The 23,229-nt window shown below is 45.8% G+C and overlaps 1 protein-coding gene across 1 annotated transcript in view; it reads right to left on the minus strand.

The window, feature by feature from the left end:
* The window catches only part of XRN2 (5'-3' exoribonuclease 2), a 32,811-nt gene that overhangs the window by 2,115 nt on the left and 7,467 nt on the right, over window positions 1-23,229 (minus strand). Inside the window, exons 10-29 of the mRNA XM_071455337.1 lie at window positions 22,837-22,911; window positions 22,597-22,730; window positions 22,452-22,509; window positions 22,255-22,362; window positions 21,565-21,609; window positions 21,130-21,261; window positions 20,003-20,121; window positions 17,700-17,835; window positions 15,491-15,598; window positions 15,315-15,404; window positions 14,756-14,828; window positions 13,921-14,004; window positions 13,259-13,356; window positions 13,102-13,181; window positions 11,921-11,977; window positions 11,277-11,345; window positions 11,043-11,177; window positions 10,053-10,180; window positions 5,755-5,815; window positions 1,784-1,922 (exon numbers count right to left, since the gene is read on the minus strand). Of these exons, the coding sequence (XP_071311438.1) occupies window positions 1,784-1,922; window positions 5,755-5,815; window positions 10,053-10,180; window positions 11,043-11,177; window positions 11,277-11,345; window positions 11,921-11,977; window positions 13,102-13,181; window positions 13,259-13,356; window positions 13,921-14,004; window positions 14,756-14,828; window positions 15,315-15,404; window positions 15,491-15,598; window positions 17,700-17,835; window positions 20,003-20,121; window positions 21,130-21,261; window positions 21,565-21,609; window positions 22,255-22,362; window positions 22,452-22,509; window positions 22,597-22,730; window positions 22,837-22,911 (1,929 nt within the window). The remainder of the gene's footprint in view (window positions 1-1,783; window positions 1,923-5,754; window positions 5,816-10,052; window positions 10,181-11,042; window positions 11,178-11,276; window positions 11,346-11,920; window positions 11,978-13,101; window positions 13,182-13,258; window positions 13,357-13,920; window positions 14,005-14,755; window positions 14,829-15,314; window positions 15,405-15,490; window positions 15,599-17,699; window positions 17,836-20,002; window positions 20,122-21,129; window positions 21,262-21,564; window positions 21,610-22,254; window positions 22,363-22,451; window positions 22,510-22,596; window positions 22,731-22,836; window positions 22,912-23,229) is intronic.

Genomic DNA, 23,229 nt, shown 5'->3' on the forward strand with positions numbered 1-23,229 from the left:
AGCCTCGAAGAAATAATGACATCTGAAAGTTCATTTAAAAATAACAAGAACAGAAAAAAAAGAAAAAAAAATTAAAAGCAGATAATCAGTTGCAGCACAACTGCAAAGGGAATTTTTTAAGGAAAAAAAAAAAATCACTGGAGCTAAAAGATTTGTGTTTAATCATGAACTCATCATGTATGTGAATAAAAATTTAAAAAGGGTTGTTACTGCTGGGTTAAATGTTTCCTGCACCCACAGGTGGGTCCATGCCAGCACCAGGGGAATTCTGTTCTGGGCAAGACCACATCTTTACCCAGGCTGTGGATGTCCACAGGGCTCCAAAGTGGGAATTAACAGGGATACCCTCCCTGGGCCCCCACTGCAAACCCTGCTGGGAAACCATTCCTGCTCCCCCTCACAATTCCAGCTGTTGGGCACCACAATTTAAGGCTGGGAATGAAGTGCTCCAAGCACAGATTCCTTTATTGGTGTATCCTGCCTGGGATGAAGGGCAGAGCAGGGTGTGCCATGGCATACAGACTTTTCCAGGAGTCCATTTGCCAGACTAATTAAACCCTGCCCAGACTCCAGCAGCACAAAGATCCTGCCCCAATTTTCCCCTGGGAGCACAGCAGCCCCTGCTATGGATTAGTGCAATCAGGGATTTATTCCTCTGGGTAAACCTGTGTGGCACAAAACAAAAGATTTCTGAAATCTGATCCTATCAATGCACCTCATCCAAATTTAAAATGTATTTTAGAGTTTCACTGGTTGGGTCAAGGTTCAGGCCCCATTATTTCCCTGTGATTATGACCCATGTTGTTGAGTTCTGCCTCCAGTCACAATCAGTGCTGGCAGGGCTTATACTGATGCTGTGCCATATAACACAGATCTGGGTACTGGGCAGGTGAGCAGGCTGAGAGGAAGAACATTAAAACTAGGAGTGACTAAAAAGTGACTTGTCCTGAGCTGAATCAGGCCCCAGCAGAAGGCACATTTCCAACAGTTTGTGCCTTAATTTCCACATAAAGGACAGGGCAACGGGGCTGTCACCTCCTCCTCCCTGGGACTGGTCTTCCCACAGTTCTGACTTCCACAAACAGCAGGAGAGCTAGGAGTTCAACCTAGATATCCAAAATTTATTTAAAATGAGTGTTCAGCAGTGTAAATACCCAGAGTTCTGGTACAATACGCAGATCATGTTTTACTGGGATCACACCCCCCAAAAAATTCCCTAAGCAGAGTCACCTGCTACTTTCAAGCAGCATTTTCACTCTGTGGCATTTTCTTGAACTGCTGACCAAGTCACCTGCAATTTTGGATGAAGTTCTCCCCTCACAATTGCTTGTTTCCTTTTAACTGCAGAGAACTATTTCCACATGTTTATTCCTCTGGCTAGGAGAACCCAACATTTGCATTAAGCAGTTTTTCAGCTCAGAGAAAGCCAATAAAAAATTCAGGAAGGTGTAAGAATCTACATTTTCAACAAGCTGGGGAGAACCCAAAAGGTCCAGTGGGCAGATTTCCTTGTGGAAGAGGAAGGCTGGTGGGAATGCTTGCCTCAGGCTGCAGGAGGAGAGTGACCATGTCATGGACACTGGTGGTGCAGTCCCAGCAGAGGCCTTGTGCCAGGGCTGGCCAAGGCTGGGCTGTCACCCACCTGTGCGTGGTGACACACAGTGACACTAAATCCAGCTCAGCAATGCCTGCCCATGCCACGCTCCCTCTCCACAGCCCAAGCAGGGGGAAGCCTTGGCTGGGAGGGGAGCACAGCGCACCACGTGGGGCCCCTCTTTCCTACCTGTCTGCCCCTGTCCATGCGGTCCTCGGGTCTCTGGGGGTATCCCATGGGCCCCATGCCCTGGTACTGGGCTGGCTGGAACTGGTTTGGGGACTGCATCACGCGGTTCCAGGCGAGGAGAGGAGCGGCTCCGGCGGTTCTGCGCAAGGAGAGAACACTGCAGTGGGAACTGGACTCCTGCAGAGCGTCCCACAGCATAGACCCACTCCTGGCTTTGTCTCTGAGCTGAGCATGGACAGCCCAGTGCTAGTGAGAAGCCAGGAGCAGGGAGCATCTTCCCAAATCCTGCCTAAAGGCCGCTTCGCCGACCTCTTCCTTCGGCACAGCTTGGAAGCTGCGCTGCCACGAGCGGCAGACTCGGTTGCACGCAGCAGATTTTTCCAATTCCCTGGAAGGCCTCCGTGCACCTCTTATTGCAGGGGCAGATTTGCTGATCCCAAAGGCTCTCCAGCACCCCAGGAGTAAACATGTGCCACATGGGAGCCAGGGGCTTTCTTTGAACGCCCAGACTCTTTCTGGGAGCCCATTCTTCCCAGTTAATTGCAGGTTGCAAATGAATTCTTACGGCGAGCATTCGGAATCTAGGGTAGGGGCCTTGGCTGCTTTTTCCCATCCATTATTCTGCTCAATATGTCAGGAGGTCTGATCGGGAAGAAACCTTTTCAAGTTCTATTGATGCCGTTTTCAATTGACCACGGTGACCTAGCAACATAAGCACTAATTGGCACGGGCTGACTGACATTTGGTGTACAGTTTATATGGGAACGCAGATCCCACATCCATTATGGCCCAGTTTGCCATCCCGGATTACCCACAGCAAGAAATGTTTTCATTTCCTTCAAGTACCCATTCTGACATGATAATTAGAAAGCAACAGGTAGAACACGTCCAATATTGTTTGATTCAAAATATTTAGGGAAATGCTACAGCCGTGATCTGGTTGTTACAGCTGAGCACAGCTGAGGGACAATTCCTTAAAGGATTCAGAGCAGGTGGGTCCTGCAGGACAATATGATGTTGTGAGGGAAAAACATGGAGAGTGGAGACAGTTAATCCTTCCTGACCCCTGCTGAAGAGGGACTTGGCTGAGCAGAGCAGGGCCAGCCTGGAGGGAGACAGGGACAGTAGAAAACAGAGGCTCTGCATCCCAGGTTTGGGATCAGAACAGAGGCTCTGCATCCCAGGTTTGGGATCAGAACAGAGGCTCTGCATCCCAGATTTGGGATGGGGACAGCAGAGAGCAGAGCCTCTGCATCCCAGGTTTACCTGCTGCACTACATGCCACCCCTCAGAAGGAGCCATGCTGTAGTTAAAGCTAAGAGCACTTTACATTTGTGGGAACTAAACTCTCAAAATCAACATTTTAAGTTCATCCTTTGTTCATGATAGCTTCTTTGGATTTAGTATTTTGAGTACTAAGTTTTTTCCCCTCATGATTCCTAGAAAACAGCAGCCTCCAGGAAAAGTGCACTGCTCAGCCATAAGGAAAGCTGCAGAGAATTACCTATACAGCCCCAGCTCTGGGGCTTTCATTAACAATCATTCTGCCTCTACAATAAGTGCTGGTGATAAAAATGCCTGAGGCTCAGAGGCCAGCTCTTGCTCCATGCCTGGAATGGGGAAGTTTGACACAAATTTCTTTTGACATTAATTTTTATTTGGCACAGAGTTTAAACTTTTAAAGTGCTATTTAGTGAAAAGTTGAGATATTTAACAAATTAAACACAACACCACTACCATCACTGCTTTGTTGGGCACTGGCTGGTGATCTAAATCACCTGAGGGTGGAGATCTGTACACGCAAAGCTGTAACCAAAAAAAGAACTGTGCCAATTGGAATACCCCAGGAGCTCACATAGGCACTATCCAGTTACATCAACTCAAACACATTCAGCCAGGTCAACTAAATTCAGGAGAATTTATGCAGGAAAACATTCCTGTCCTCACACCCCAGCCACTTTGGAAATTATTTCTGTGAATAGGTTAAGAAAAAAAGATCTGTTCAACCAGATGACACATTTCCATCAGCCAGGTAGCAAATGTCTCTCAATAAACTCTGGACTGGCTCAAGAGCATGGAAAGGACCTCTGCAGTGCCCAGGAATGTCAGGACAGGGGAGAGGGATCCCAAAATTCAGTTTCCCAGCTGCACAGCAAGGTGCACCACTAGGTTTAAAAGCAAGAAACCCTGCACAGGAGACAGGAATAGGTGGATTATGGAGCAGCAGCTTTACACTCCTGGTTTTTCACCCCAGGCCTGAAAAGGAAGAGCCAGTTTAGCCCCTGCTGCACCATTCCACCCCTGAAATAGCACAGCTGGCAGGGACAGGGCTCCTTGCTTATCCCTTAGTCAGAGTGGTGAATCCAGGATATCCCAGCCTCCTGCCCACCCACTCCATCCCACAGGGCTGGCCTCTCCCTCAGCTCCTGCCCTCCCTGAGCAGAAATCCCTGGCTCCTCTCCCCCATGGCACCTATTGCTCCTGGAGAGCTGCAGCAGCAAGAGGGGCAGGAGTTTGGGGAGCCAGCAGCTCCCAGGGAAAGAATAGGAAACTCAAAATGCCTTCAACAGGTTCAGATGCTTTTTCCTGTACCAAGTGTCTCTGTGTTTAACCTTCTGCTTAAGTCTCTGTGCAGCAACTCAACACCAGCTCTAAGCACGTTTGATCTGCTCCCCAAATCCAAAAACCTTCCAAGAACACGGCAAAACTACTTATCCTCAGTGCTGGCAGAGCTTTTCAAAAACCCTGCACAGTGTAACAAAGGGAAGGCAGTGACAAGTGACAGACCTGCAGCAGTCCTTCAAAAATAGAAGTATATAAATTGGATTTAATTAAGGGGTGGGAGTGGCAACTCCCATGGCCCAAGCAGTATTAAAGTTTGCATTATGAATGAATCTTGCCTTGCAATATTCCACACAGATGAGGCACAGGACAAGGGAGCCAGGCTTACTTCAGTGGGGATCAAAATGGTTGCCATGGAAAGTGACTGTGGAGAGCTCAATAAATTCCCCCAAAGCCCATATTTTCAATGGTGAAACATTTGCAAATAAACCCAGGGGGAAAAAAAAGCTGGGTGTTGGAGCAGAAACTTCTCTCCCTCCTCCATAAGCATAAATAAATGTCATTATTCATAGCTGACACAGGTAGCCTGGGCTTATTGAGCCCACCCCACCGGAGGACACACAAGCCATCAATGAGGGGATGCATGTAAAACATCCCTGATTATCAAACCATGTCACATTCCTTCTATTCGATGGCACTTATTGGGCTGCAGATTCCATAATCCTTCCCTGAGTCCCTTCTGCATTTAATTCAGTTCAGCCTTAAGTAGTTAAAGAAACTGTTTTCAGTGGCAACTAATAACTACTGACCTACAGTGACACTGCCCTACAATGGGCTTGTCAGGCCTGAAAAACTTGTACCAAAGAAGCTGATTAGGACTTCAAGAGGTTTGTAGCAAGAATCAATGGCTGGTCTGTGCTAATGCTGCGGCTGTGGCACAGGAATGATAAAAGTGGAACACCATTAGTTATGCCTCATTAAGCTCCACAGCCCTCCTAAAAAGAAATTTGTTTAGCCTGTCCAAAATCTAATGCAGTTTTAAGCTCTCTGTGTTCAATTTCATAGTATCTCAAAAGCTTCAATAAGATAAAGGCCAAAGAACCAAGAACGGTACCAAAGCACCAACAGTAAAGTTAATTTTGAAGCCTGAGTTTTAATGGAAAGTGCTTTTCCCTCCTTTTTTTTAATACAAAGTACTCGAGCCTTTTAAAGGATGAACACCACGTAGTGGGCTCTCAAAACATCAATAAATCATGGACATTAATTAACTCAAAAAACCTGCTGCACAGCATCATTTCCACGATTTCAAACCACAATACTGCAAACAGAGAAGGGAAAACCAAACATAGGGAAGGCTGGCAGAACCCAGTCCACCCTCCTGGGCACGTTTCACATCCCTCCTGCCTTACCTTTGTGGTGTCTGCTGGAACAAGGGTGTGGGACCTCTCCAGGACTCCTGGGGCCGAAGATCTGGAGGGCAAAACGAGATGGCAAAATAAGAGAGAGCAAGAACAACTCATGAGCCATGCTCACTCCTCTGCGTGCCCCAGAGATGCTTTTGAGAAGCCAGGCAGGAAAGCTCAGGCTGGATGTGCCACAAACACACTCCAAGTCATGGCTTCCTGCTGCTGGCTTGGACAGAGTCCTGTTGTCAACGGAGCAAAAGCAACTTTTTTGGCTCTAGCACATCCAATAAGCTTCATAATAGAGATTTATGAATTTTAATTGCTAGAGCTGGCGTTGGTTAGTGCTCAGATGCTTCGCAGGTGTCTCCTCTTGAATTTTTGAAGATGCAAAACCTCGTCTGTCACCCTAACAACTCAGTTTAATATTCATGTATCTTACCAGTACATTCATTACTATATAAAAAATACAGGCACTCAAATACACTCCCACCACTGTGTTACCACAACACACCATGTTTGTGACCAATAAAGTCAAAATATGGGCCAGTTTTCCTGTGACTGGGCTAAGTTATTCCATAAAGGCAACTATAACAATGGCCAGAGCATGGAATAAAGTGGATGATTCTGTTTTATTCACATTTAGGTAAATATAGCTATATTTAGGATACAAAGGGTAAAGCATTCATTAAAACAAAATATAAATACATTATCACTAAAGGTACATTTAAAAGTTACTGCGGGCAGTGATAATACACTAATAAAAACCTATTAATGATGTCTCAGATAATGGAATCAGACTGAATTAAGCCTTTTTGGGTAAAACCTTGGCCGGAGCCCCAGTGCTGGCGTGCAGGAGACCACCCACTCACCCATTGTGCAGGGCTGGTTTGGGTGGCACAAACAAAGGCCAGGCAGGAGCAACGCTGCTTTAACAGGGCCCGCAATTAAACGCTTGTTGTCCTTCTAAATAACCTGGTCAGCAAACAGGATAAAAGCAGCAGCTCCTCAATAGCACCCAGGCAGCCCCCAGCACTCGGGGCCAGCGTCAATCAAAAGCTCCAGTTTCACTGACACCTTTGATGGCTTTCAATGGCCTTCAAGTGTGACCTAATTCCAACAGCTGGTTCCAGCAGCTGGATAATGGCCGGCACACGGACACCCTGCCGTGCTGCCAGGGGCCAGGACATGGAAGCCTGGCCTCCCCTGGAAAGGGGAAGGGGGAAACATAAAATAAATAAGTCTGTGCCTCTCTCCTAGCTCTGGCTGGATTGTCTGTCCCAGCCCCAGCGAAGAGAACACCAAATAAATTCCCAGCCCCAGCAGCTCTGCTCTTTCCAGGAGCCTGCTGGGCAAAGCCAATCCAGCCCGTAATTCTTCATTTATCCCCCATGCAGGGTTATTTATTCAGCTTTACACCTATACACACAACTACATCAACCAGGATATGAGCCTGGTTTTACACCCCCAGACACACACAGAGCTACCAACCGATGATGCTCCTCAGCTCCTCTTTTCCAGCCGATTTCCAGCCTGAAGCAGACCAGGACTGAGGGTAGGGAAGTGGCACTTCCCTGCTGATCAGCCTGGGAATCTCAAGGGCTTTTCCAGGCCTGAACAGGCTGCACCCACACAAAGCCATGTTTATTTTGGAATACAAGGGGAGGGCAACGGAATCCACAATGCTGCTTTAGGGGAAAATGAGCATTTTTTCAACTGGAGCTTAAAGTATTTTTAAAAGTTTTGGACAGCCCCTGAGTGGCACAACTTTCAATCAAAAATATCCTAAAATGACACTGTTTCTGATAACTTTCAAGTTTCATAGACAGCAGCAGCAAAGAAATACAGGCAAGATCTTGTTTCCAGACCCTTTCTCTCCATGTGAGCAAGGACCCAGATCTCTTGCTGTAGCCACACCTTTCTGCAGCTCAGTTTAAGCAAGACTTCAATGAAATCATCATCAAAACATTTAAAGCCCCCCTATTCATTGGTATGGCTGACAGAACAACCTTGGAGGGAGAGAGTCTGGAGCAGTGAATTGCACTTCAGAAAGGTACAGAACGGGAGAAGGAATGACAATTAATATTTTCTTTAGCCTGCAAAACTTAGGCATTTCCCAGAGCTATAAGGCCAAAGAAACTGCCTTGTCTAGCAGCTCCTCAAGTAACAATTTATCTAATCAGGGTGGCAATCAAAGAGAAGATTTTGTGTTTACTGATTGCACTAATCAAAATCACTTTTCCAAGGCAGCTAATTGACAAGTTTACTGCCTGCCACACAAGTCATAAATCAGGTGTCCTGCTCTGCAGGAGCCAAACCTGCCATTCCCAGAGCGCTGCCACCCTGCACTTGACTCCCCAAGTTATCAGCACAGACAATTATTCATCAGCTGAAAATTGGCACATCCAAGGCAAATCAGGGAGCACTGGTGAGGAACACCCCCAGCCCCGAGGCTCTTGAGGAGGAGCTGGCTCCTGGCTTGACCGCATCGCCCTTCTGGAGGCTGATTTTACTGCAGTTTTCATGTGGTGCATGAAAACACCACACACCAAGTGGAAAGTTCCTCTGCATCAGTCCCACTGAATGTGGGGGTTTTGACCACATCAGCTGTGGGTTTTCAGGGATGTGTGGGCTCCAGGTGCCTCCCAGCACAACTGCAGTTCTCTGACAACTGTAGAGCTGATGAACACAACTTGCACCCTGGAGAGAACCTTGTGTCATCCAAGAGACCTTCCCATTTCTCCTGATCTGATCTTCCAGCTGAAGGTACCAGTGCTTTGATGAGGATACTCGGGGACTGAAGAGGTGACTGCCAAAGGGAAGATGCTGTGATCCTGCCAGATCGAGGAACATCTCTGGGGATTCCAGGCAGAACATTGTTGGGGGGAATTGGCCCAAGTGGTCGTGAATTCCCAGCCACACTGTGCAGGCAGACTGCTCCTATTCAGCAAGAGCCTCACTGCAGTGGGGTTTGGGGAGCTGCTGACACTCCTCATCTTCACAGGTCTGCTCAGCACCAGACCCACACAATCCATAATCCAGGATGTGTCATGATCTTTGGGCAGGTGAACATCCAAAAGGCTGATCCCAGCAGAAATCCAGGGCTATGCCACCTGGAGGTGTTCTTCTAACAAGGGTTTAAGCAAGTCTGACTCTATCTGGTAGAAGAGGAGCTGAGGCACACGTGGTTCACTTGGCATTGACAGTCCCAAGTGGGTCAGGCTGGGGCCTGACCCTCCAGCCAGGCAGCATGATGGGTTTTGGGAATGGTTCTAGGGAGCAACACAGCCCTCAGGCTGTTTGCTCCATCCTCCTCATGGACATGAGCTGTCCTCAGGCCCCAAATAACAAGGCACTGAAAGAAACAACCTCCAAACTCCAAGTCAATCACTGCTGCAATCCGTTGCAAAGACCTGACGCTGCGGTCAGCACAAATGAGAAGCTACTTAGAGTCTAAGTCTAATCTCCTAGGACAGCCTTAGCAAAAGAGGAGGAACACCACCACCCAGTGAAGTGCCAGAGGACATGTTTGCAGCGTGCAGCACTGCGGTGTCCCATGAAAGCAGAGTGCCAGGAAGTGGCTCCGGAGAGCGCGGCTGGCACACGACCCTGCACGGTGAAGGAGCCTCCACAAGGCAGCTCCACCTGGCTCCTCTCCCTGTGCTCCACACAACAGCATGCGCAGCAACCTCTGCCTCATGGAAAAAGCAGCACAGGGAGGAGGGAAGAAAAGCCCAACCAATTGCTCTGAGGTTTGCCAGGCACACCTGCAGAACAGAGACTGGGGATGGCTGTGGTGCTCCGAGGGGGAGGGAAGCCCGCTTCAAAGAAAGCCACCAGACAGTTTTCCAAGGCCAACAGATGGACTGGGATTTCTCCTCTAGCAGTGGCTCCAAGCCTCCTCAGTTTGAACCAGTTTATGGCACTGGGGGGGTATTTGCCTGCAGAGTGCTGTCTGTTCAGCACAAGGGGCTTGGGTGCCACGAAGACAAGAGCTTGGGAGCGCCTCATTGGCAGGACCAGGTCCAGGGATGTGGGACAGACAGAGCACATTGGAGCATTTCCCACAACACATCAGGACTCAGCAGGAACAGCAGCACAGGGACCGCTGGGCTCCCAAAAACCACATAAATATTCTCTTTTTGGAGATGAATTTGGATGCCTGTCTGCTAGTTCTGCCTTCCCATTCCCCACATTCTTCTTTCCAGATCGTATTTAAGCACAGGTAAGTAAGTGAAATAGATGGAGAGAGATGATATTTAGACCAACCCAGCTGTGAGAAGCAGGAAGCAGAGGGCACTTACTTGACAGCAGTTTGGGGATCTGCTGCTGGCTGCCCATGAGGGGCCTGGCGTAGGGGCTGCCGTAGGCTCCGAGCGGCACAGCGTTGGGGTACATCCCTGGCATGCCCCTGTCCCTTGGCATTGTGTGCCTGTTATGGGAAGAAATGGCAAGGCAGCAGGTCAGGATGCTGTGCTGGGCTCCATCTCCCAGCACAGCTGCCTCCCAGCCCATCCCAAGCCCCCTCTCTTTCCTCTGGGCCAGGGATGCACTGGTGGATCGGGGCCCAGGCACATCCCGACACACACGCACCGGCCTGAGGGGCTGCTGCCAGGGAAATGCTCAGGTTTCCAATGGCACAGCTGCGCTTTTTATTGTGACTGTGACATGCAAAAGGGTTCTCAAGTGCAGCACAGGACAGCTCTGCTTTTCCTTCCTAAAAGGGAGTGCTTTTCCTTCTTGCAGCTCCCCCAGAGCCGTAAGATGAAGAAGGTATTTTCTCTTCCTAAGGAGACACTCCAGAGTCCAACTTTATTTGCCAGTCTCCTTTAAAACATTCTCTTCTCTGGCTCTGATAAATGCATGGCTTCTTGCACTCCCCAATATGGAAACCCATTTAATTTTTAAAGCTTCTTTGTTTATAAAAGCTTAAAAGACATTCCTGTCTTCATTAGCAATCTTAATTATCACTTGTGCATAATATTCTCATTGTACCTACAAGCAAGCATCCACCAAACAAGTTTTAAAAAACCCCAAACAGCAGGAAAATTACTTAGAACTGTCTAGGAGGGGGAAAAAAATAATCAAAAAGCAAACAAGGCTTTACTGCAAAATCGCTGTAATGTTCAGTTTTCAGCAATATTGAATTTAAGTATCACACGCTGAGGCATCCAACAAGGAAGACCAGCACCTAAGCTTGGACACTCCATGCCCACCCCTTTCTTTTTTTTAATTTAAAAAGGGAAAAAGAGGTCAGTCACCCCAGCAAGGCAGCAGTAACCACACAGCCTTACCCCAAGGTTCTGAACGCTGACTGGTCCAAATGCACTGGTTTCCTGTCCCTGTTAAAGCCAAGCTGTGGTCTCCAAGGCCTGCCATCATTGTTGGTTTTTTCCCAATCTCCTGGCTTCAGAACTGGAGCAGGTTTCCTGAACAATAAGAATAGTTCCATAAGTACTTGTCAGAGCAAATACCTCAGATGGATAAATCAGAATTGAATGATTTGCAAGCTGACAGCTGACACTTACTTTGCCCCAGGTAACACTGTGGCCTTGAAAACAAAGTCTTCAGCAAATTGTGGATCTTTGAATGAGATGCTAGAAGAAAGTATTTGAGGATTAGGTTTGTTGCATAATGGAGACAAAGTGAAATAGCAGTCACTGCTTTATGACCAAGAAAGCTAAAAGCAGACAGATAAACAGAATAATCTCACTCTTCCAACTGGAATTCATGTTTTCCAGAACCAAGAAAGAATGAAGCTACAAGGAAAGAGAAAAATGGTTCCCTGGAAAATTCAGCTTGAGTGACACAGCCTGAAGAGCAATGCCCTGACTGCACATACCACCTCCAAAGACAGGAGGAAAAATCCTTGTGACAGAGAAACAGGGAGTAGCACAGAACAATTCTGACCTCCTGACAGTGACAGATGGAAAAGCCAAACCCTTCCTTTAACTGATCACTCACAGGAACTACATCCTCATTTAGGACATCCTTCCTACAGTGCCCTGACAAAGTGTAACTCAGCATTTATTACTTCTCTGCACAGCTGTTGCTCTGGTTGAACCAAGCTGTGCCTCTCTGGAGGTAAAAATGACACAGATCACAGGTGATTTTCAGTGTTTTGGGTGCTGCACTTTGCACACCCTTGCATGGAAGCCCACAGTTTACTGACCTGACTGCAGAGTTCTGTGTCAGATCCCGCAGCATGGGAACAGGAGACTGCACCACCCTGGTGAAGAGAAAAACCTCTGTCAAAACACCACCAAACACATTTCTCACTATCTGCTGCTCTGCCAACTAAGCCTGCAAAGCATTTATTTCAAAGTTAACTTGCCTTTCCCCTAAACCAAGTACTTCTCTAAGCACTGGAGCGACTGAATCCTTATTTCTTAATGTCACCTCTTTTGCAGCAGATGTGTGGGGATTCTCTAGGGTCTGTCTAGGGAAGTCAAGGCTGGAGGAGGTTTTTTGTTCCTGTTCTGTCCAAGAACAACTCTAACTTGGTGATATTCTTCTCAACCATGACAAGAATGGAGAAATGTCTATTAGAATGATCAGAGGTACATTTTCTGTCCAACCAAGCCGGTGTTTGTGCACTTAATGCAAACGAGGCACTGAACACCTGCTTGTATCTCTGAGCACAGTCAGAGAAATGAGTGTGCATCCTACAAGGAGAAGATTACACTGATCATTCCTCAGACTGGATGCACTCTCAAGAAAACTAAAAGTATAAACATTCTTAGTTTGTGTAGCTGGGAACAGCCCTGATTTTAGTGCTGCAGACTAAATGGAAAAAGCCAAAATATATCTAAGCTATCACTACCTGGATTTTTCTCTGATGTAATGCAGATTAGCATATCAAAAGCAGAGTTTTGGGGTTTTTAGGCAATGTACACTAATGGGATATCACAGCAGCCCACATTAACATCCACACAAAGGCAGAGAAGCCAAAACATGACCCTACTGAACCAGGCCACTGAGCACTACCCTTTTTATTACCTAGGCCTTGTTTCCTCATAAAACAATAACTAAACACATAAAAATCAGCCTTCCACAGGCAAAATGACAAACAAACAAAGCTTCCTCAGCAAATAAACAAATGCATTAGAGCATTTTAAAGATATCTGAAGTTGCTTTAAAAACCAAGTTGAGAGGTTAAAAAATGGGACCATCAAATGCAAATTTCACTGAGCTGGAGGTAACACAGGCCTGCTCTGAACCCTCAGACCTACACACTTTGTGGCTTTGTCTGGAACTTTAATTTAATCCTTGTGGATACAAAAACATTTCTGCTGCCATAAGAGCAGGAGGGGTCCTCTAGCAGCCAGAGCCCACCCCAAAGGCCACACTCACTGATCCGGCAGGACGGCGTTGTCGTTCAGGGTGAGCTTTCCCTGGATGCCGTGGCACAGCTCCGGTGGGATGTCCACTGCCTAGGGAGGAAGTTTTCAGCTGCAGCACTTCAGACCTCCCATCTCACCATTTCCCCTGAGCAACAAGTGCAACCTACCTCTGTGTTCTTGGTCTTGTACTGCTCCACAATGAAGTCACAGAGTGGATGGTGCTTCCCGACAAAGAGAACATCACCGCCGAGGCTGTTCCTCCTGGCTGGAGAAATGATGGGAATGGGGCAAGAGTTCAGGGGAAAGAGGGAAGGAAGGAATGCAGCAAACCAGCAAGGCTGTCCTGGTGACACCTCCACAAAAGCCAAGTTTCTCTGTGATTTAGGAGAAAGCTCTGAGAACATAGGAAAGACAATGTCCCCCAAGAGCAGGATGTGTCTGGTCCCAAGGACAGCTGGCGGGCAGCAAAATAATGGGAATCTTGTGTTCAGTGGAGGAATGCTGAATTTAGAATAGAGTAACACTGCAGATACAGACAGAATTGAGAAAAAACAACCCCAAATCCCACACAGCTCCACATTTTATCCACAAGAACCAGATGTTATTTCTGTACAACAGAGAAACAAACATAAGTCTTTATAAGCTGAACAAGTGTTACAAAACAAATCCACTGAGGATCCCTCTGATTGCCAGCAGCACCCCTGAGAAAGAGTCTGCCATAAACTCAACCCAACCAAACATTCAGGACACCTTCCTAATTCATTTACAGTGAATTTCATAGGTGGCAACAAAATACCCCAATTCTTTAGCTCAACACCCCAATTCTTACTCTCTTCAGGTGTGAGGTCAGGGTACACTTCCTCCAGGGCAGCTCTGAGGCGTCGCTCATCCACAAAGGGCAACAATGCCACACCTGGCAAAACCAAAACAGTGTTTCCTCCCACTTGTTGAAAAAACCCAGAGCGTCCCCAAAAACAGACACCAGCATGGCAAGCACTGATATGATTCCTTAGCCAAGAAACAGCCAGAACAGTGTGAATCTGAAGGAATCACGTTTTTGCTTCAGAAGTCAGATCTTTCTGTGGCTTTATTCAAACAAAATCTGTTGCACTCAAACTGAAAACTTTAACTGCAGTGTAAATTACACTCAGCCACAGAATCTGGCAGACCTTGGAAATTAACATTCTCTAAAGAAAGGAAAAGTTGAAAAAGGGCTACAGCATTTATGCAATTTTTTTTGTATGCTCCAAAATATTTCTATATTCCCCAAAGTATTTTTGGCACAGTACTAATGAGCCACTGATTGTGCAGAACAAGATCCATTAATTAAATGCAAAGGAGACAAAAGACAATTACACACTGAGGCTGATAAAAAGAGAAGAATGATTACTCTAGTTCAGGACAAATGAACAAATCTAGAATGACTGCTGAAATTACCAATAATCATTGCCAATCTAAAACCAGTTACTGATTCATAATTTGCTCTTCATGCTAATTTCTTTACAAAAATACACCTGCTGTAAAATCCTTGTCCCCACAACAAGTAACACAAGTTACCTCTGTGGAGCATTTTCTCACTAAGATAATTTTTCAATTTCTTTCTACTTTCACATGTTTTTAAGACTAATGTCTAAAAATTAAAAAAAGGAAAGTTGAAGTTTCACCTTGCCAAGCGTACTTCTTCCCATTCAAATCAATAGCAAAATCTTCAGGGTAGAAGTCAATGATGCTTGATTCCTGAAATTGGAAAAACAAAAATCACCCTTAAAGCCAACTTCAACATGGGTTCAGAATGTCATGTGGTGCCAGACAGAAAGGTCTTTGATAACAGAAACAGCTTTCATTAAAAGCCATTTAAATACAAAGTGAGGATGGGCAATTGTGCTACTCAGAGATTTAAAATAAGAAATTAAGGAGGAGAGAAAAATTAGGATAAGGAGGAGAGCTAATCAGGGTAAGTTTTCTGGTCCCCAAGTAAGTTTTGGAAGATTTCTGGAAGAAATTACACCATTTCTTCCAGAAGTATAAGAGAGCTGGGAAATAACATCTGAATTCCAAGAAATCACTTTTAAGGATTTTGAAAAAATCCTTGCAATCTACCAAAACCTTTCCCTCCTGGTCTGCAGCATTTCTCTGCCTGAGGTGGGAAGCAGCAGGTCCCCCCTCACACCAGTGCAAGATGACCTGAGCTTCCAGAGAGAGGAATACAAGAGGGATTCTCACTGGGTCTGTCATGAGTTTCCTCCACGTTGGCGGCAGGAAGTTTCCACTGGCGGCTGGGAACACCCCCATCAGCTGCTCAAGAGGCTTGAACTGTTGAGAACAGACAAGCAGGTGTGAGACTCTTGGAATGAGAGGGCAAATCAGCAGTGAATGAGTTGATAAATCAGGAGCCCTACCGGTTTGGAGCCCTTCTCAAAGTCTGAGGGCATGTCTGCAATGCCCTCGAAGTCCGAGGCGAAGGGAGCGTAGTGGAAAGGGTAATACCAGTTCCAGGATGCACAGCCCTGGTGGGAGACACAAAACTCAGACGTATCAGCAAATGAAAATCATGCAGCCCAGTCACCAAACATGACAAGATGGCAGAGAGCAGTTTACACCCCTGTTTTCCACAGCAAAATCCCGATGCTAACTTGGGGAGGTATGGAAGCAGAGATCCCCAGCACGCCCTGCTCGGTGTGTAAATGTGAACAGTATTTGCTGCAGTGCTGAGAAGCATTCTGGTTTTCACTGGTGCTCCTCTCTCCAGTACCAGCACTACTGCACACTTGGAGGAGCACTTTGCTCTTCCCCTCTCCTTCTCCTGCCTTGAGCATTGGGGAATACAAAGTGTCTCCTCAGAAAGGAGAGAATGGAGCAAACTCAAAACACACCAGAACACCGTGTACCTCCTAAAGGAAACGTGGCTCCAGAGGGCCTAAGTCAAGTTTTCACCTCCTCAGCTATTTTTCTTAGCAGCACCACTTGAAACAAAAGCCCACTACTATTTTGACTTCCAGTTCTGAACAATTAAATGTCAACAAGGCTCCTCCAGTGATATTTTTGGTATACAAGTACAGCACCTATAATTATTCTCTGCAGTCCTTTGGACAGACTTGGAATATTTCAAAAGCCAGGTGGATTGCCTTCATTCTTCTTTTTTTCCCCCTCCTCTCCAAACAAATGTTCCCTCTAGTGGGACATGCCCTGCATTATTAGCTTTCTGTAGGAACAGAAAGGCATCCAATATATTCTGGCACAAGTTTTATGGACAGCCAGCAGTAGTTACTGGAGTCAATTTTTATAACGGCGAGAAGAAAAAAAGCCAAACAAAGATCCTCAAGCAAACCTATTTTGAAGTTCCCCCAGCCCAACGGCTTCCTAACCTCATTTCCATATCAGCAGGGAGTGATTTTCCAGCTGCTCCATCCCCATACAACAGACTGGAATGGTCTTGTGCTCTTGTACCACTGAAGGGGACACTTTCACCCACAGCTCACCTGAAGGCTCATTTCTACCCTTGGAGGCAGGTAGGCACATAGAGAGTTGTGGGAAAATACCCTGTCATGATTAAAAAACCACAGTTTCCTTGTCCCCAGGATCCTGATAATTCCCACCTATAAAGGCATCCAGGTGACATCTGTCCTTCACAAAAGGAGGTCATGTACACAAGGATGTGGGGAACTCAGCTTCCCTGCAGACGAGCTGCACCAGAGCTTGCAAACCTTGAACTTGATGATTTTCATCCCTCATAACAGATAAGCCAGAGCTCAAACTCAAGGAATGGTTAGAGCAGGAGGGAAGGGGACACATTCCCATTTTGTTCCAAGGAGGGAGTGAAAAAACCTATTGGAAACTGCATTTTGTAGGCACCTGAGGCGCCTGCCTGTGCTCCCAGCTGGACAGGTGGCAGCCACTGAGGAAAAATACAAAGTTTTAAGAACACAGCCCTGTGTGGAAGCTCCAAATTCCTGCTGAGACAGGACAAACTCCCTGGGCTGGAGCACACTGTGCTCCCAGGTCACACAGCCAGTCTGACTTTGCCTTCAGGGCACGGAGCTCCTCATTAACTATCAGTGCAACAAACCTCACCGTGGCCCACTAATCTCTTGCCAATCTGACGTCTCAATTATCAAAAGATTTAAATCTGATACAGATTACTTCAATCACAACACACTTCATGGAGAAGCATTACAATCTACAGAGGAGACTGACAACTCTGTCCCTTGCAAATTCCTACTGGCATTTCAAGGGCTTTGCTCTTAGTTCTCTCATTTAGGCACCTGCAGTGTCATTATTTGTGGGAAAGGGAAAATAGCAGCAGTTCTTGCTGCACCAAGTGCTGCTGCGGGATGTGAGAACCAGAATCCTGGAATCACTGAGGCTGGAAAAAAGCTCTGAGATGAGAGTCCAACCTGTGACCAATCACCACCTTGTCAACCAGATCAGAGCACTGAGTGCCACATCCAGTTGTTCCTTCAGCAGCCCCAGGGATAGTGAAAGTGCATTCGAACACCCAGCGTCAGACAGAATGGGCACACGTTTGTTTTACACCTTCAAAAAAACCCCACAGCTTTTCCAAAACGAGCAACAGACTGAAACAACTTCAGACAAGAAACTTTGGGGTACCTGATAATAATATCTGAGAACCCAGCAAAGCCCTTCCACGTAGGACTGCACAACCTTGCGGCGGAATTTCTCATCTGACGCGTCCACATCGAATTTGTTTTTATAGTAGCGCTGCTTCCAGCCAGTCTCCCACAACCTGCAACACAACCAGGCACAGGTAACATGTTAGCATGGATGGGCACCTTAGCAGATGCACATCTGCAGGTCTGAATAACACTGTAAAACAAAGCCACTTGCTACTTCAGTTGCCATTTATATACAGTTTAAATGAAAGCAGAAAAAGCGATGCTCAGCAGCAACAGAATAAAATGTGACTGTTGGCAGAATTGACAGAGTTTTCCAGCTACCTCTAATATAAAGGCAAGCAAATGCATAACAATTTCTGTTCTGTTCAGACAAGCTGTGATTACCAGAGGCACTTCTGCAGCTCAGAACCCTGTGCTTGCTGCCTCACATCAGATGAGCTCCCTTTCACAGAGGATTTTCAGTCTCTCAGGCCAGAGGTGGATGTTGGGATCAGAGGAGCCACCTTGGCCACAGTTCATCCTTCCTCACACAGCTCCCCCTCATGTCTGTCCACAGATGGGGCAGGGAAAACAAACACTGGTTCCCCTTTCACATACGGGCAGCTGCACCCTTCAGCTCTGCTGTATCATGTCAGCAAAGAACCAAACTGGTTAAACCACATAATCCCTTAATAATGATTTGTTTTCTTACACGGAATTTGATTCCAAACCACTCCAAGAGGTCACCTCAAGCTGACACTGGTCAGATCTCCCAGAGCCCTAAGTCCTGTGTATGGAGCTTTAGGAGAGAGCCACAATCCATTTATGCTTCCTTACAGGATGCACATCCCTTTGGCTCTGCAAAGAGGATCTTCCCTTGCTTCTGTTTTGAGACAGTTGCTCAGGACACTTCCTAAATCCTTCCAAGACCATTCACACTGATGAGCAGGCAGAGAAGCCAAGAGATGCTTTCAAGACTCCCATAAAAGCAGGTAAGCAAGGACTCCCATAAAAGCAGGTAAGCAAGAACAGAGCTCCTGGCACCGAAGGCTTGAGGGATGGAGTCAAGAACATCTGCAGGCTCTGAGCTGCCTGGCAGACAGACACTTGCATAAATTCAAAAAACCTTTCTGTAAGATAAAACCCATCTGTAGCCGACTGCAACAATTTGTTCTGGTTTCAAAGTCATTGTAAATACAGAATTTATTTTCACAAACAGTGTGGTCGTATCTAGGACATCAATGCAGTTCTTTTTATTTACAGTGGCAAGCATAGAATTAATTTCCACTCAGAAAAGGACATGAAAAAACATTCTGAGCTACAAAAGCTTAAAAAGCTGTGGTTGAACGTAGCACATCCTTTTCCTTGGCAATACCAACCCTGTCAGAACCACTGCTGCTCGTGAATCAACACAGCTCACTCATACTGCTCAAGCTTCTTCTAGCAGTTCTGCTAACACTCAGATGGAAATGAGATGGAGTAATTTATCCTTAAAATTTATGATTTTATACAAAAATACTGCTTGATAGATTAAAAAAAAAACAAAAAAACCCAAAAACCAGTCTGTTCAGATATAGACACACTGGAAAGAAAATAAGAATGAGAGCAAGAATTGTGATATTGCTAGAGCTGATGGGCCACATGTCACAAATACATTGTGATGCTGTGACCAGAAATCTAAAAGGAAAGAACCCTGAGTGTTAGGCCATGGGCAGACTCCACAGAAAACAAACCCCTGTGGCTGCACTTCTCAGGAACAGTTGTTTGTCTTCATCCTCAACACAAACAACAAGAGTTTCATTGAAACCCTTGACCAGTGCAGACTCACTGGTGGTTAATTCCCAGAAAATTCCTGCCTCAACCATCCCAGGCTCAGCCCTCCTGAGACAATGCAAGAACTCGGAGACAAACCAGGGCCTGCTGCAACCCAAGGATGGTGGAGAGCACTGACACTGCTGCCCACATGCGGGTTAAACAGCTCCCAGATTCCAGGAACATAACAGGAGCATTCCGCTCACATAATCAGGGAATGTCTCGCCAAGCTCGGTCTCAGAGGGAGCAGTGGCTGGGAGGCTGCAAACCTGCATGCATACTAATCTGGATACTTAGCTTGAACAGCCAGAGCTCACCCATCTCACTGGAATTTACTGGATATCTTCACCCTCCGCGTTAATTACCGCTGGATAAAAAGATCACAAAAGCATCCGAAGGCAGCGCTGCACTGAGCTAAATGGCATTAATTAGGCTGCATCTATCTCAGCAATTTGCTAACAAAGTGCTACAAAAAAATGGCTTCACCTGATATTATCCTCTGGCTCAGGTTCACTGTCACTGTCCTCAGGTTTCCGCTTGATTCCTCCTCCCAGGGACGGGCTGTTGTCAGGAGTCAGGCTGGTGTTGGGAGATGCTGAAGTTGTCTAGGGTCAGAATTATTAGAGATAAACAGGGGAAGGTTGTGGGGGGGAGGTGGAAGAGGAAGATTTATTAGGCTTTTAAAAATGAAGTTAAAATTAACAGCTCTGTGATAATCATGAGCTTTCTCTTCAGTTCCAAAAAAAACTCCAGGCAAAGGCTGCACAACCCATCATAGTCAAGGGGCAAAAGGGAAAACCACATCCCTGTTAAAAGGCAGGCATTGATGCACACAGGAAAAGATGTCACTGGCTTTGAAAAAGAAACAAGTGCAATAAACACAGTATGAATTGATTAAAAAATGGCATTCTGGATATAGTCCAATTTTGGAACACCACTGCAGCTTCTGCTGCAACTTCCTTTTGTGGCACTAGTGAAAAAAAGGTGCTTCCAACTCAGAACTGCCAGAAATACTCCAGGTTCCTTCACAGCTGGTCTCTTAAACTCCTCTCAAATTTATCTATTTTAACATTAGAGCCTAAAGGAAATGTCTCCCATTCCAAAAAGGAACTAATTTGTCTATCTCATGTGCAAAAAAGTTTTGAGATTAAAAGAGAAGAGCAGCAGAAATTAAACCTTGAAAAAGCACATTGTATTTCGACTTCAGAGACAGAACACACATCTCTGTGATGAAAAAGAACTTTTAATCTGCTCACTGTTTGGATGAAGATTTATACCAATAAAAAAAAAATATTTATCATAATTGTTATTTAAAGCTAACAGGACTTCTAACAGAGCACTTCTTTCCAGTTTTTCCCTCACTAATACCTTGCCCAAAACTTCATCCAAGTTCCTCCCTTCCCCAGGGAAAAGCATCATTCCAAGCAGAAATAAAGAAGACAATCTTATTCAAGCATGCTTAGAAAAATCACTTATTAAAACCCACTTCCTTGAAGAACAATGTTTGAGGTGCCGGCTTTCCAAGAAAACTCGACAGAGTGCACAAAAAGATGCCTGGAGTAACACAGGCTGCAATTCTTTCCTTTCTCCGTGCAAATCCACTCACCACTCACCGAGTTCTGCCTGTCGTGCATCCTCATCTCAAAGGCAGCTTGTCGAGGGTTACAGATTGCCTGAGGGCTGGATCGATTTCCCAGGGCTTGAGGGGAAAACTGACCACCAGGAATAAAGGAAGGCTGATCCCTCTGCAAGATAAACACAGACAAGGCTGCTGAAAGAGCTGTGTGATCTCCCCAGCACTGGGATGATGCTCTCTCACCATTTTCAGATTAACATTATGGGGAAATGAATATAAAAAGGCACATTTTTTGAGTATGGAATACAAAAAAAAAAAAAAACAAACAACCTAATTTAATTTTTTTTAACTTTGAAATAGTTACATACAAGGCAGAAAACACCATGATTACACCTGCAGTTCCAACATCCAGAAACTAAATTAGATATTTAAATTCTTGCTAGTTTCTGCACTGGGTAAGGAATCCACTTACCTTCAATCTCTTCCTTTTTTCTTTTTGTCGTCTTTTAAAGTTATCCTAAATGAAGAGCAAAGGGAAATAGAGTCAGTCAAGGACACAGACTCCTTGGCAAATGATTTCATTATAATCCTCAACTGACCATGCCATGAGGTTTTTAGGGAATGTTCTGAATAAGACATAGGTCCATTCTTGTGTCTTTAATCCAAAAGAAAAGGGATGGAATTTTCTACCCTACCCTGAAAATCTATGGGGGAAAAAACCAGCTCGGTACCCAAAGCTCCAAAACTTTGGTAAGGATTTAAATGATCTACTAAATTTAGCTGCAGCCTTATTTGGGGGTGACAGCAGTGTCAAAGCACACAGACTTTTTGCCTGCACTGCAGAGCTGCCCAAAAAAAATGTCAGAGAGACATTACAGTCTTAGAAACAGGAAAAGAGACTCAAGGAAAGATATTTCTTATTCTGTGATTCCTGGGCCAACTGAAAACTTGAACGTCAAACTGGCATTTTCAGGAAAAGAAACTCAGCTGGAAGCACAAGTTTCTTTTTTAAGCCTGGAAGAATTCACCAGATATTATAACAATGAAAATACAAATTTCGGGTATTTTTCTTTTTCTTATTCTCTTAGAGGAGTGTATCTGGCTAATAGTAAGTGATTAAAACCTAACTCCAAGAATGTCAGAACAACAACAAAAAAATTACATCGTCATCTTTCCTCTTTTTGAAAATGCTGTCTTCAACTTCCCCAACAGCCAGCATGATCATCTGGACCCGCTGCAGGTTCACAAACCCACTTTCAGTCAGGTAGCCCTGCAGGTCAGAGAATAACAGAGTTGAAAAACAAGCCTATTTTGTGGCAAAGACCCAGGTATTTTTAGAGGAAAAGGAAAAACTCTCACCCCGGTTTTGTGCACCACGTTTTTATAGATGTTCACCAAGCGATCGATTGCTCCCTCCCTAAACACAAAGCACAGGGGTGAGATTCCTGGTAGTGAAAAGCACAGGAGCTGCTCTTCCAGGAAAAGAACACAGATTCTCATCTACCTGATCTCCAGAGATGGCAGGTGAGGGAGGAAGTCATTCCCCACAAAGAAGCACATGAAGACCCAGTCATCAACACTCCTTTCAAAATCAAAAGTGAAAGGCAAGCTGGCCATGGTGAGCTCTCTCTCCAAGTACTGCAACACACACACACACAAGCAAAAGGAGCTCAGAGAACACTGCAGGGGTTTGGATGGAATTTATAGGAATTTATACTTTTGGTTGGAATTTATAGCACCTCACCTCTCGCAGGACACACAGGCGGATGAAGATGAACTCTTGCTCTGAGACCGGCAGGGTGTCGGCAAACTGATCGTGCTGAAAAACCAGAGGGGACTCGCATCAGATCCAAGGGCATCCCACAGCTTCTCCAGCCCCACTTGCAAGGCTTGCCTCAAGAGGAGTTGAGAGAGATCCGAAAACAGGCTCCCGAGCCCTCGTGCCAAGCGTGTATTGTGCTGCTTTGCACATCTCTTCAGTTACTGATTGTTTGTTCTCATTCAGTGGGGAAAAACCCCAAACAACAAAACACCACAAGTGTGGATATCAGGCTGGGCATGACACTTTTGTATTTTTACTTCCAGGGGGAAAGCTAGGTATTCCCAGCAACAATTTGCACCATGCTTCAGCTAAAAC

The sequence above is a fragment of the Agelaius tricolor genome, unplaced genomic scaffold, assembly GCF_023055355.1.
Source record: "Agelaius tricolor isolate 1412-34295 unplaced genomic scaffold, bAgeTri1.0.p SCAF_1, whole genome shotgun sequence".
In the NCBI taxonomy this organism is placed as follows: Eukaryota; Metazoa; Chordata; class Aves; order Passeriformes; family Icteridae; genus Agelaius; species Agelaius tricolor.